Source organism: Heterodontus francisci, chromosome 15, assembly GCF_036365525.1.
Source record: "Heterodontus francisci isolate sHetFra1 chromosome 15, sHetFra1.hap1, whole genome shotgun sequence".
Lineage (NCBI taxonomy): Eukaryota > Metazoa > Chordata > Chondrichthyes > Heterodontiformes > Heterodontidae > Heterodontus > Heterodontus francisci.
Genome location: NC_090385.1, coordinates 39,710,989 through 39,725,391, shown reverse-complemented (window position 1 = coordinate 39,725,391; position 14,403 = coordinate 39,710,989). Strand labels below are relative to the sequence as shown.

General features: G+C 44.8%; 2 protein-coding genes across 2 annotated transcripts; both read left to right on the top strand.

Moving 5' to 3' along the window:
- The first annotated feature begins 4,352 nt into the window (after nucleotides 1-4,352).
- Nucleotides 4,353-4,790, top strand: LOC137377406 (ctenidin-3-like). Its single transcript, XM_068046986.1, has one exon. The coding sequence runs from the start codon at nucleotides 4,353-4,355 to the stop codon at nucleotides 4,788-4,790; it is 438 nt and encodes a 145-aa protein (XP_067903087.1).
- A 1,072-nt stretch (nucleotides 4,791-5,862) lies between these two features.
- On the top strand, nucleotides 5,863-6,342 carry LOC137377405 (uncharacterized). Its single transcript, XM_068046985.1, has one exon. It carries the CDS (start codon nucleotides 5,863-5,865, stop codon nucleotides 6,340-6,342), a length of 480 nt encoding a protein of 159 aa, XP_067903086.1.
- Nucleotides 6,343-14,403: the final 8,061 nt, after the last annotated feature.

Here is a 14,403-nt window from a genome sequence, read left to right as displayed (position 1 = left end):
TATTTTATCTTGGGTCAACAGTGGAGTTAAAAGGTGCCAATCAAAAAATATACCCTTGGATAGTCTTACCTCTCTCATCTTCCCTTCCTTTAACAAACCTCAAAATTTTGAAGGCTAAGCTTGACGTCAGCTCATTTTACCTCCTGATTTTCAAGGGGGCAGTATTGCTGAAAACCTGTGCCATAGTAATGGTGGTAATATTTGCTGCATAAATTCAAGGAAATTATGGCATGAGTGACTTTCGCCATTATTTACACTGTGCCATAATTTCCCGAGACATCTGCACTACTCCAAAGAAACCCTCACCAAAACATTTGTATTAGCTGCGCCCCAAGGAAATCAATGGTGATCTTGATTTTGCTGAATAAACACTACTTGATCAGTGTTGCCACTTAAACTATTACAGAAAAGTGCTGGTGGATTACAGCATGGAGTTGGTGGATTACAGAATGGTGCTGATAGATCACAGAATGGAGTTGGTGGATTACAGAATGGTGCTGGTGGATTACAGCATGGAATTGGTGGATTACAGAATGGTGATGGTGGATTACAGAATGGTGTTGATGGATTACAGAATGGCGCTGGTGGATTACAGAATGGAGTTGGTGGATTACATAATGATGCTGGTGGATTACATAATGATGCTGGTGGATTACAGCATGGAATTGGTGGATTACAGAATGGCACTGGTGGATTACAAAATGGCACTAGTGGATGACAGAATGGAGCTGGTGGATTATAGAATGGAATTGGTTGATTACAGAACGGCACTGGCCGATTACCGAATGGAATTGGTGGATTATAGAATGCAATTGGTGGATTGCAGAATGGAATTGGTGGATTATAGAATGGAATAGGTCGATGACAGAATAGCACCGGTGGATTACAGAATGGAATTGGTGGATTACAGAATTGTGCTGGTGGATTACAGAATGGCATTGGTAGATTATAGAATGGCACTGGTGGATTACAGAATGGTGCTGGCAGATTGCAGAATGGTGCTGGTCGAGTACTGAATGGCACTGGAGAATACAGAATGGCGCAGGCAGATTACATAATGGCACTGGTGGATAACAGAATGGAGCTGGTGGATTACAGAATGGCTCTGGTGGAATACAGAATGGAGCTGGTGGATTACAGAATGGCACTGGTGGAATACAGAATGGAGCTGGTGGATTACAGAATGGCTCTGGTGGATTACAGAATGGCACTGGTGGATTACAGAATGGCACTGGTGGATTACAGAATGGCTCTGGTGGATTACAGAATGGAGTTCCTGGATAGCAGAATGGCACTAATGGATTACAGAATGGTGCTGGTGGATTACAGAATGGAGTTGGTGGATCACAGAATGGCACTGGTGGATTACAGAATGTTGCTGGTGGATTACAGAACGGCGCTGATGGAGTACAGATTGGAGTTGGTGGATCACAGAATGGCACTGGTGGATTACAGAATGGAGTTGGTGGATCACAGAATGGCGCTGGTGGAGTACTGAATGGTGTTGGTGAATTACAGAATGGAGTTGGTGGATCACATAATGGCGCTGGTGGATTACAAAATGGCACTGGTGGATTACAGAATGGAGATGGTGGTTCACAAAATGGCGCTGGTGGATTACTGAATAGTGTTGGTGGATTACAGAATGGCACTGGTGGATTACAGAATGGAGTTGTTCGGTTACGGACTGGCACTGGTGGATTACGGAATGGAGTTGGTGGAATACAGAATGGAATTGGACGATTACAGAATGATACTGGTGGATTACAGAATGGAGTTGGTGGATTACAGCATGGAATTGGTGGATTACAGAATGGCACTGGTGGAATACAGAATGGAGCTGGTGGATTACAGAATGGCACTGGTGGAATACAGAATGGAGCTGGTGGATTACAGAATGGCTCTGGTGGATTACAGAATGGAGTTCCTGGATAGCAGAATGGCACTAATGGATTACAGAATGGTGCTGGTGGATTACAGAATGGAGTTGGTGGATCACAGAATGGCACTGGTGGATTACAGAATGTTGCTGGTGGATTACAGAACGGCGCTGATGGAGTACAGATTGGAGTTGGTGGATCACAGAATGGCACTGGTGGATTACAGAATGGAGTTGGTGGATCACAGAATGGCGCTGGTGGAGTACTGAATGGTGTTGGTGAATTACAGAATGGAGTTGGTGGATCACATAATGGCGCTGGTGGATTACAAAATGGCACTGGTGGATTACAGAATGGAGATGGTGGTTCACAAAATGGCGCTGGTGGATTACTGAATAGTGTTGGTGGATTACAGAATGGCACTGGTGGATTACAGAATGGAGTTGTTCGGTTACGGACTGGCACTGGTGGATTACGGAATGGAGTTGGTGGAATACAGAATGGAATTGGACGATTACAGAATGATACTGGTGGATTACAGAATGGAGTTGGTGGATTACAGCATGGAATTGGTGGATTACAGAATGGCACTGGTGGAATACAGAATGGAGCTGGTGGATTACAGAATGGCACTGGTGGAATACAGAATGGAGCTGGTGGATTACAGAATGGCTCTGGTGGATTACAGAATGGCACTGGTGGATTACAGAATGGCTCTGGTGGATTACAGAATGGAGTTCCTGGATAGCAGAATGGCACTAATGGATTACAGAATGGCGCTGGTGGAGTACAGATTGGAGTTGGTGGATCACAGAATGGCGCTGGTGGATTACAGAATGGAGTTGGTGGATCACAGAATGGCGCTGGTGGAGTACTGAATGGTGTTGGTGGATTACAGAATGGCACTGGTGGATTACAGAATGGAGTTGTTCGGTTACGGACTGGCACTGGTGGATTACGGAATGGAGTTGGTGGAATACAGAATGGAATTGGACGATTACAGAATGATACTGGTGGATAACAGAATGGAGTTGGTGGATTACAGAATGGCACTGGTTGATTACAAAATGGAGTTGGTGGATTACTGAATGGCACTGGTGGATTACAGAATGGTGTTGGTGGATTACCGAATGGTAAGTGGATTACAGAATGGTGCTGGTGGATTACAGAATGGCGCTGGTGGATTACAGAATGGTGTTGGTGGATTACAGAATGGTGTTGGTGGATTACTGAATGGCACTGGTGGATTACAGAATGGCGCTGGTGGGTTACAGATTGGAGTTGGAGGATTACTGAATGGCGCTGGTGGGTTACAGAATGGTGTTGGTGGATTACAGAATGGCACTGGTGGATCACAGAATGGAGCTGGTGGATTACAGAATGGCTCTGGTGGATTACAGAATGGCACTGGTGGATTACAGAATGGAGTTGCTGGATAGCAGAATGGCACTAATGGATTACAGAATGGTGCTGGTGGATTACAGAATGGAGTTGCTGGATAACAGAATGGCGCTGGTGGATCACAGAATGGCACTGGTGGATTACAGAATGTTGCTGGTGGATTACAGAATGTTGCTGGTGGATTACAGAACGACGCTGGTGGAGTACAGATTGGAGTTGGTGGATCACAGAATGGCGCTGGTGGATTACAGATTGGAGTTGGAGGATTACTGAATGGCGCTGGTGGGTTACAGAATGGTGTTGGTGGAATACAGAATGGAGCTGGTGGATTACAGAATGGCACTGGTGGAATACAGAATGGAGCTGGTGGATTACAGAATGGCTCTGGTGGATTACAGAATAGCACTGGTGGATTACAGAATGGAGTTGCTGGATAGCAGAATGGCACTAATGGATTACAGAATGGTGCTGGTGGATTACAGAATGGAGTTGGTGGATTACAGAATGGAGTTGGTGGATCACAGAATGGCACTGGTGGATTACAGAATGTTGCTGGTGGATTACAGAACGACGCTGGTGGAGTACAGATTGGAGTTGGTGGATCACAGAATGGCGCTGGTGGATTACAGAATGGAGTTGGTGGATCACAGAATGGAGTTGGTGGATCACATAATGGCGCTGGTGGATTACAAAATGGCACTGGTGGATTACAGAATGGAGATGGTGGTTCACAAAATGGCGCTGGTGGATTACTGAATGGTGTTGGTGGACTACAGAATGGCACTGGTGGATTACAGAATGGAGCTGTTCGGTTACGGACTGGCACTGGTGGATTACGGAATGGAGTTGGTGGAATACAGAATGGAATTGGACGATTACAGAATGATACTGGTGGATTACAGAATGGAGTTGGTGGATTACAGAATGGCACTGGTTGATTACAAAATGGAGTTGGTGGATTACTGAATGGCACTGGTGGATTACAGAATGGTGTGGGTGGATTACAGAATGGTGCTGGTGGAATACTGAATGGCACTGGTGGATTACAGAATGGTGTTGGTGGATTACTGAATGGTAAGTGGATTACAGAATGGTGCTGGTGGATTACAGAATGGCGCTGGTGGATTACAGAATGGTGTTGGTGGATTACAGAATGGTGTTGGTGTATTACTGAATGGCACTGGTGGATTACAGAATGGCACTGGTGGGTTACAGATTGGAGTTGGAGGATTACTGAATGGCGCTGGTGGGTTACAGAATGGTGTTGATGGATTACAGAATGGCGCTGGTGGATTACTGAATGGTGTTGATGGATTACAGAATGGCACTGGTGGATCACAGAATGGAGTTGGTGGATTACAGAATGGTACTGGTGGATTACTGAAAGGTGTTGATGGATTACAGAATGGCGCTGGTGGATTACAGCATGGAATTGGTGGATTACAGAATGGCACTGGAGGATTACTGAATGGAGATAGTGGATTACAGAATGGAGCTGGTGGAATATAGAATGGCACTGGTGGAATACAGAATGGAGCTGGTGGATTACAGAATGGCTCTGGTGGATTACAGAATGGCACTGGTGGATTACAGAATGGAGTTGCTGGATAGCAGAATGGCACTAATGGATTACAGAATGGTGCTGGTGGATTACAGAATGGAGTTGCTGGATAACAGAATGGCGCTGGTGGATCACAGAATGGCACTGGTGGATTACAGAATGTTGCTGGTGGATTACAGAATGTTGCTGGTGGATTACAGAACGACGCTGGTGGAGTACAGATTGGAGTTGGTGGATCACAGAATGGCGCTGGTGGATTACAGATTGGAGTTGGAGGATTACTGAATGGCGCTGGTGGGTTACAGAATGGTGTTGGTGGAATACAGAATGGAGCTGGTGGATTACAGAATGGCACTGGTGGAATACAGAATGGAGCTGGTGGATTACAGAATGGCTCTGGTGGATTACAGAATAGCACTGGTGGATTACAGAATGGAGTTGCTGGATAGCAGAATGGCACTAATGGATTACAGAATGGTGCTGGTGGATTACAGAATGGAGTTGGTGGATAACAGAATGGCGCTGGTGGATTACAGAATGGAGTTGGTGGATCACAGAATGGCACTGGTGGATTACAGAATGTTGCTGGTGGATTACAGAACGACGCTGGTGGAGTACAGATTGGAGTTGGTGGATCACAGAATGGCGCTGGTGGATTACAGAATGGAGTTGGTGGTTCACAAACTGGCGCTGGTGGATTACTGAATGGTGTTGGTGGACTACAGAATGGCACTGGTGGATTACAGAATGGAGCTGTTCGGTTACGGACTGGCACTGGTGGATTACGGAATGGAGTTGGTGGAATACAGAATGGAATTGGACGATTACAGAATGATACTGGTGGATTACAGAATGGAGTTGGTGGATTACAGAATGGCACTGGTTGATTACAAAATGGAGTTGGTGGATTACTGAATGGCACTGGTGGATTACAGAATGGTGTGGGTGGATTACAGAATGGTGCTGGTGGAATACTGAATGGCACTGGTGGATTACAGAATGGTGTTGGTGGATTACTGAATGGTAAGTGGATTACAGAATGGTGCTGGTGGATTACAGAATGGCGCTGGTGGATTACAGAATGGTGTTGGTGGATTACAGAATGGTGTTGGTGTATTACTGAATGGCACTGGTGGATTACAGAATGGCACTGGTGGGTTACAGATTGGAGTTGGAGGATTACTGAATGGCGCTGGTGGATTACAGAATGGCACTGGTGGGTTACAGATTGGAGTTGGAGGCTTACTGAATGGCACTGGTGGGTTACAGAATGGTGTTGGTGGATTACAGAATGGCGCTGGTGGATCACAGAATGGCACTGGTGGATCACAGAATGGAGTTGGTGGATTACAGAATGGTACTGGTGGATTACTGAAAGGTGTTGATGGATTACAGAATGGCGCTGGTGGATTACAGCATGGAATTGGTGGATTACAGAATGGCACTGGAGGATTACTGAATGGAGATAGTGGATTACAGAATGGAGCTGGTGGAATATAGAATGGCACTGGTGGATTACAGAGTGGAATTGGTGGATTATAGAATGGAATTGGTAGATTACAGAATGGCACTGGTAGATTACAGATTGGAGTTGGTGGATTACAGAATGGCACTGGTGGATTACAGAATGGTGTTGGTGGATTACTGAATGGCACAGGTGGATTACAGAATGGAGTTGGTGGATTACAGAATGGTGTTGGTGGATTACTGAATGGCACAGGTGGATTACAGAAAGGTGCTGGTGGATTACAGAATGGTGTTGGTGGATTACTGAATGGCACAGGTGGATTACAGAAAGGTGCTGGTAGATTGCTGAATGGCACCTGGTGGATTACAGAATGGTGTTGGAGGATTACTGAATGGCACTGGTGGATTACAGAATTGCGCTGGTGAGTTACAGACTGGTGTTGGTGGATTACTGAATGGCACTAATGGATTACTGAATGGTGCTGGTGGATTACTGAATGGCGCTGGTGGATTACTGAATGGCACTGGTGGATTACAGAATGGCACTGGTGGGTTACAGATTGGAGTTGGAGGATTACTGAATGGCACTAATGGATTACTGAATGGTGCTGGTGGATTACTGAATGGCACTAATGGATTACTGAATGGCACTGGTGGATTACAGAATGGTGCTGGTGGATTACAGAATGGAATTGGTGGATTATAGAATGGAATTGGTAGATTACAGAATGGCACTGGTAGATTACAGATTGGAGTTGGTGGATTACTGAATGGCACTGGTGGATTACAGATTGGAGTTGGTGGATTACTGAATGGCACTGGTGGATTACAGAATGGTGTTGGTGGATTACTGAATGGCACTGGTGGATTACAGAATGGTGCTGGTGGATTACAGAATGGTGTTGGTGGATTACTGAATGGCACTGGTGGATTATAGCATGGTGTTGGTGGATTACTGAATGGCACAGGTGGATTACAGAATGGAGTTGGTGGATTACTGAATGGCACTGGTGGATTACAGAATGGAGTTGGTGGATTACTGAATGGCACAGGTGGATTACAAAATGGTGTTGGTGGATTACTGAATGGCACTGGTGAATTACAGAATTGCGCTGGTGGGTTACAGACTGGTGTTGGTGGATTACTGAATGGAACTAATGGATTACTGAATGGCGCTGGTGGATTACAGAATGGTGTTGGTGGCTTACTGAATGGCACTAATAGATTACTGAATGGCACTGGTGGATTACTGAATGGCGCTGGTGGATTACAGATTGGAGTTGGAGGATTACTGAATGGCGCTGGTGGGTTACAGAATGGTGTTGGTGGATTACAGAATGGCGCTGGTGGATTACTGAATGGCACTAATGGATTACTGAATGGCACTGGTGGGTTACAGATTGGAGTTGGAGGATTACTGAATGGCGCTGGTGGGTTACAGATTGGAGTTGGAGGATTACTGAATGGCGCTGGTGGATTACAGAATGGTGTTGGTGGATTACTGAATGGCACTAATGGATTACTGAATGGCACTGGTGGGTTACAGATTGGAGTTGGAGGATTACTGAATGGCGCTGGTGGGTTACAGAATGGTGTTGGTGGATTACAGAATGGCGCTGGTGGATTACTGAATGGTGTTGGTGTATTACTGAATGGCACTGCTAGATTAGGGCGGCACAGTGGCGCAGTGGTTAGCACTGCAGCCTCACAGCTCCAGGGACCCGGGTTCGATTCCGGGTACTGCCTGTGTGGAGTTTGCAAGTTCTCCCTGTGTCTGCGTGGGTTTTCTCCGGGTGCTCCAGTTTCCTCCCACAAGCCAAAAGACTTGCAGGTTGACAGGTAAATTGGCCATTATAAATTGTCACTAGTATAGGTAGGTGGTAGGGAAATATAGGGACAGGTGGGGATGTTTGGTAGGAATATAGGATTAGTATAAATGGGTGGTTGATGTTCGGAACAGACTGGGTGGGCCGAAGGGCCTGTTTCAGTGCTGTATCTCTAATCTAATCTAATCATTACTGAATGGTGTTGGTGGATTACAGAATGGAGTTGGTGGATTACTGAATGGCACTAGTGCATTACTGAATGGTGTTGGTGGATTACAGAATGGTGCTGGTGGATTACAGAATGGCACTGGTGGATTACTGAATGGTGTTGGTGGATTACAGAATGGCACTGGTGGATCACTGAATGGCACTAGTGCATTACTGAATGGTGTTGGTGGATTACAGAATGGTGCTGGTGGATTACAGAATGGCACTGGTGGATTACTGAATGGTGTTGGTGGATTACAGAATGGTGCTGGTGGGTTACAGAATGGCACTGGTGGATCACTGAATGGCACTGGTGGATTTGAGAATGGTGTTGGTGGATTACTGAATGGCACTGGTGGATTGCAGAATGGCACTGGTGGATTTGAGAATGGTGTTGGTGGATTACTGAATGGCACTGGTGGATTACAGAATTGCACTGGTGGGTTACAGAATGCAGTTGGTGGATTACTGAATGGCGCTGGTGGATTACAGAATGGTGTTGATGGATTGCTGAAACGAGTTGTTTGATTACAGAATGTTGCTGGTGGATTACAGAATGGCACTGATGGATTACAGAATAGTGCTGGTGGATTACAGAATGGAGCTGATTGATTACCGAATGGCACTGGTGGAATACAGAATGGAGTTGGTAGATTACTGAATGGCACTGGTTGATTACAAAATGGAGTTGCTGCCTGGACTGGAGGTCATGTCCTACGAAGAAAGATTGAGGGAGCTAGGGCTTTTCTCATTGGAGCTAAGAAGGATGAGAGGTGACTTGATAGAGGGGTACAAGATGATGAGAGGCATAGATAGAGTGGATAGTCGGAGACTTTTTCCCAGGGTGGAAAGGGCTATCACCAGGGGGCATAATTTTAAGGTGATTGGAGGAAGGTTTCGGCAAGATGTCAGAGGTAGGTTCTTTCCACACAGAGTGGTGGGTGCGTGGAATGCGCTGCCAGCGGTGGTAGTAGAAGCAGATACATTAGGGGAATTTAAGCGACTCTTGGATAGGTACATGGATGATAGTAGTATGAAGGGTAGGTAGTTAGTTTGATCTTAGAGTCGGTTGAAGGTTCGGCACAACATCGTGGGCCGAAGGGCCTGTACTGTGCTGTACTGTTCTATGTTCTATGTTCTATGATGACTGAATGGTGCTGGTGGATTACAGAATCGAGTTGTTGGATTACTGAATGGCGCTGTTGGATTATAGAATGGAGCTGGTGGATTATAGAATGGTGTTGGTGGATTACTGAATGGCACTGGTGGATTACAGAATGGCGCTGGTGGATTACAGAATGGAGTTGGTGAATTACAGATTCTGGGCCAATGGACCAGATCTTGCTGGAACAGGGCATCTTGAGACATACATTGTTAGACCTTTTCCTATCCCCTTCACCTGATCATTTTTTTGTGCCATAACTCGCTGGAAGTGTGAGCTGATACTAGCGCAGCGAGGGTAACGGGGCATCTGGGACCAACAGCATTTCTCCTTAATTATTGAGAATTAAGGATTGAGAAAGAAACAGGAACAGCAGAGAAGGATGAAATGGAGTGGGTGAATTACAGTTAGATCAATATGAAACATTGCATTAAGAGAAAGAGAGCAAAAAGAGACAAAAAGGAAAAGTAAGTTTTTTTTTTAATTCAACATTTTTAAAATTTCTAACAACAATTTACTACAAGCGGGAATGAAATTGAACAGTTTAAATTGTTCCCTTTCCGGACCAGAGAGGTTGATTGGTATTGCATTAGTTGAGTAAAATTCTGGGACATTGCAACTATACAGAGTAAGAGTCAATGGGTCATAATTTGCTATAGGAGTGAATCTAATGGTGTCCGCCATTAATTAGACTTACCCTTGCACATTTAGATTATTTAATTATTTACATGGCAAGTTGCTGAAAGTACGAGCTAATAATGTCGCAGTGAGGGTAATTGAATATTTGGGACCTGAGTGAACAACAACAGCAACACAAAAGCAAGATACTGTGGATACTGGAAATCTGAAATAAAAATAGAAAATGCTGGGAATACTCAGTAGGTCGGGCAGCATCTGTGGAGAGAGAAATAGAGATAGCGTTTCAGGTCTGTAACCTTCCATCAGAACTGTCAAAAGTTAGAAATGTAATACATTTTAAGCAAGTAACAAGGGGGAGGAGGAAAGAAGAATGAAAGGGAAGGTCTGTGATAGGATGGATGGCAGAAAAGATTAAATAATGAAAGACTTCAAAGCCAAAGGGAGTGAATGCACACAGCATTCGCAACAAGGTAGATGATTTGAAGGTACAAATAGAGGTAAATGGGTAGGTGTAATTGCCATTACGGAAATGTGGTTACAGGGTGACCAGGACTGGGAACTGAATATTCGGGGATATTCGGCATTTAGGAGGGATAGGCGGTGGGGAACAGGAGGTGCCATAGAGGGAGTGCAACGGAGGGTCACCAGACTAATCCCTGGGATGGCGGGATTGTCTTATGAGGAGACATTGCAAAAACTGGGCCTGTATTCTCTCGAGTTTTGAAGAATGAGAGGTGATCTCATTGAAACTTAGAAAATTCTTGCTGGGTGTGACAGGGTAGAGGTGGGTAGGATGTTTCCTCCGGCTGGTGAGTCTAGAACAAGGGGACACAGTCTCAGAATAAGGGGCAGGCTATTTAAGACTGAGATGAGGAGGAATTTCTTTACTCCAAGGGTGGTGAATGTGTGGAATTCTCTACCCCAGAGGGCTGTGGAAGCTCAATCATTGAGCATGTTCAAGACATAAATCAATAGATTTTTGAATATTAACAACATCAAGGGATATGGGGATAGTGGGGAAAAATGGTGTAGAGGTAGATGATCAGCCATGATCTGTTTGAATGGTGAAGCAGGCTCGATTGGCTGAATCGCCTATTCCTGCTCCTATTTCCTATGATCCTATGTAAAGGGGCAAGTAAAGAAACAAAAGATGTGTCTGAATGAGGTATGAATGGCAGGATAGCAGCCATTGAAACACAAAGTAAATGGATTAAGAATTGAGAGGGAAAAAGAAAATGAACCAGCAAAAAAAACTCAAGGAAGAAAATGGGGACAGAGAGTGTTACAACCTCAATAAAGCCCATTAACTTTAAAACAAGAGATATGAACTCCCCAGACCAATTAAAGAATTACACAAAATTTCAGTTTTAAGATTTTCACTATAACAATTAAACTAAAATCAACATTAACTAAACAGTACTTAGTGGGTAGCTAATGCATTATAGTACAGAGAAAGTGATTTCCTATTGACTATTAACACACTCGAAAACCACACACCATATTTATACGTTACACAATGTTCTCATCAAAACAGTATCCTCACAGTGAAAAGTCCCAAACTCCTCCCAGTTGCAATGGGTTGAATCTTTCAGTGTCCCTAACAAAGACCATGTCCTCTTTGCTCACTTCTGAGCACAGTTGACTGGTCTTCTGTTGATAAGGCAATCTCTGGTGACCCTGGTGTTCTTTTCCCCTCCGCAAACCTCAAGCCTTCGAACCAAGTTCAAATCTTAGCAGCCTTTCGCTGTATCAATGTTCTGACAGCAGTTGTTTCTCTCTCTCTCTCTCTCTGAGGTTGTGAAGCTCCTGCTGGTTTCTTCGTGTCTTCCTTTCGTCTTTACTGGCTACAGACTTAGGAAAGCCTGTTGAATTTATCCAGAATCAAGCATCAATACTAGTTTTCCTTTTACAATATTCAGAGTCCATGGGCTGGATTTTATAGAGCCCTCGAAGCCAAGATCCGTGGCGGGTGGGGTGCGGACATGAAGATTGCTCCAGATGAGGCCCGCCATGGACCTCGACGCCGGCTGGGCCCAGCCCGATCTTGAGGGTGCCGGAGAGGCCTTGTGGCAGCCCCTCCGACGTTTGGCAATGGGACCTCAATTTAAATATGGAAATAAATTTACTTACCTGACTTAATGATGGTCTCGTCGCCTCCTGAAGTGCTGCCGCGATCTTCATGCTGGTGGCCGGCACTGAAGCCTTTGGTTCCCTGTCCGGGGAAACGAGGCGCGGCACTGTGGCGGAGGGTGGGGGGGTGGGGGTTGGGGGTCAGGAGGTAATTTGCTCAGTGTCGGAGGGGGAACCAGGGTCAAACTCTTTGGATTAGTTGGGGGGATGGTGGGAAGGGGTTGAGGGTTAGAGTTTATGAACTTTGGGCAGGGAAGGTCACGTAGTCAAGGTAAGTATTTTGGGAGATGCCTGGGCAAGGAATTAAATGTAAGGCTTTGGGGGAGGCAGAGGTGGGAGAGGGGATGGAAAGAGTTATCTAATTATTTTAATGCACTGTGACTTTAAAAGTTCAAACTGTCATTAAGGGCTCTAAGCCCTTTAAAAGTGGCACTGATACAGTAGTAGACTCGCCAACTTTAAGGGCATTTAAGTGGTCATTGGATAGACATATGGATGAAAATGGAATAGTGTAGGTCAGATGGTTTCACAGGTCGGCGCAACATCGAGGGCTGAAGGGCCTGTACTGCACTGTAATGTTCTATGTTCTATGATGCCTGCGCAGTGGCACCGGACGCCGTTGCCGGGGACAGCTCGCCCACCCTCTCCACGTCACTGGGTGGGGGGGGAGCTGCCCCGGCCATGTTAATGAGCCACCGCATATAATATCGCGATGGCTCCATGTAGTAAAAGCCAGGCGTGGGGTCTGCACTTGGTCACATAAAATGCAGCCCCATAAGTCTGGTCTTATCAAAACCATCTGGGCCTTCCTTAGTTTCCAAGTGTTAGCAATTTCAACTCAAATGTGTATTTTGAGCCCCGGCTCCCTTTTTACGATATTTTAAAACCGAAGAGGCTGACCTGTGGGTGTTTATTTTGAAAGGAAGTTCAACAAAAGGCGAACTGTAACAAGTTTTTGCTGGAAAGCATGTGATTTAAATAAATCTACAGGGGGTTTGACTTAAGAGCTATTTTGAGTTGTGACAAGACAGAATTTATGATTATCATGGGATTAAACCTGAGAACTGTTTCGGTTTCACTTTTAACTGTAAAAAGATGCTGGTTTTTGGACTAAAAGAGGCAAAGAGGCAGTTGGAATTTGATATGGACTAGCCAGGAGATCAGAAGAAATACCAGACCCCTGTTACCTCTCTTTGAAGAATCTCTGCTATTGAAAAGCAAAAACCTGTATGAAGTTGTACTCTTGCCTCTTGTACCTTGAAGACATCCTGAATGGTTGCAGAAACCTTGCATCTTTAAAAGGACGTTGCATCGAATGTGTGTGAGAACAGAAAGTTTGTTGCTGCACACCTGCTGTAAGACCTATGTGAAGCCTTCTGCAGCTGAATTTCTTTGAACACCCACCCAAGTCAACTTCACCTGGAAAGACTCCTAGTGGCAGCCAACTATTTGACTTTGGGACACCTTGGCAAAACAAAGGACTTCCATATTCAGCATGTTTTTTAAAATTCCTTTTATTTCTTTATAACAACTGTAAACAAAAATCCCTTTTTTTCCCAGTTAGCCACTTTTTGGATGTATGTGCATGTGCGTGAGGGCTAGGATAAAAATACAGGGTTTTAATATCTCAATTCACATATATATTTACTTCATTATTGGTTAAGACTTAGTTTATAATAAATGGATAATTTTGTTGTTTTTTAAAGAAACCTGGTTGGTGTACTTTATTCTGGGGTCAGAGTATCTAATTGGCTGTTTCGGTAAGTGGGAAAATTTATTGATATGTTGTGACCTGTAGAGAAGTGGGACTGAATTAACAGTGCACTCCTCCCACCTCGGTTGTAACAACATGAATTGGCCTGTACTTCTCAAGTTTAGCACTGAGAATTTGTACATAGTGCTAAAGGCATGAAGATCCAGCAACACAGATCTCTACCATAATTTCCAGTTGACTTTGGCCCAATTGATGCAAAACCAATGTAGATGTCAGCTAATATCTTGGGGAGAAGAAAGGAGAAAATTAGGGAAAAGTAAATTAGAATTATTTTAAAGGATGAGATAAGGATGATTCTGTGGTGTTCTGAGTGCCCCATCACCAGCAGCACATGCAGAATCAGAAAGGTAGTGCAC

Bases quoted from the DNA above. Each gene is read 5' to 3' on its own strand.
- LOC137377406 (XM_068046986.1), top strand. From the start codon at position 4,353: ATGGTAAGTGGATTACAGAATGGTGCTGGTGGATTACAGAATGGCGCT.
- LOC137377405 (XM_068046985.1), top strand. From the start codon at position 5,863: ATGGTAAGTGGATTACAGAATGGTGCTGGTGGATTACAGAATGGCGCT.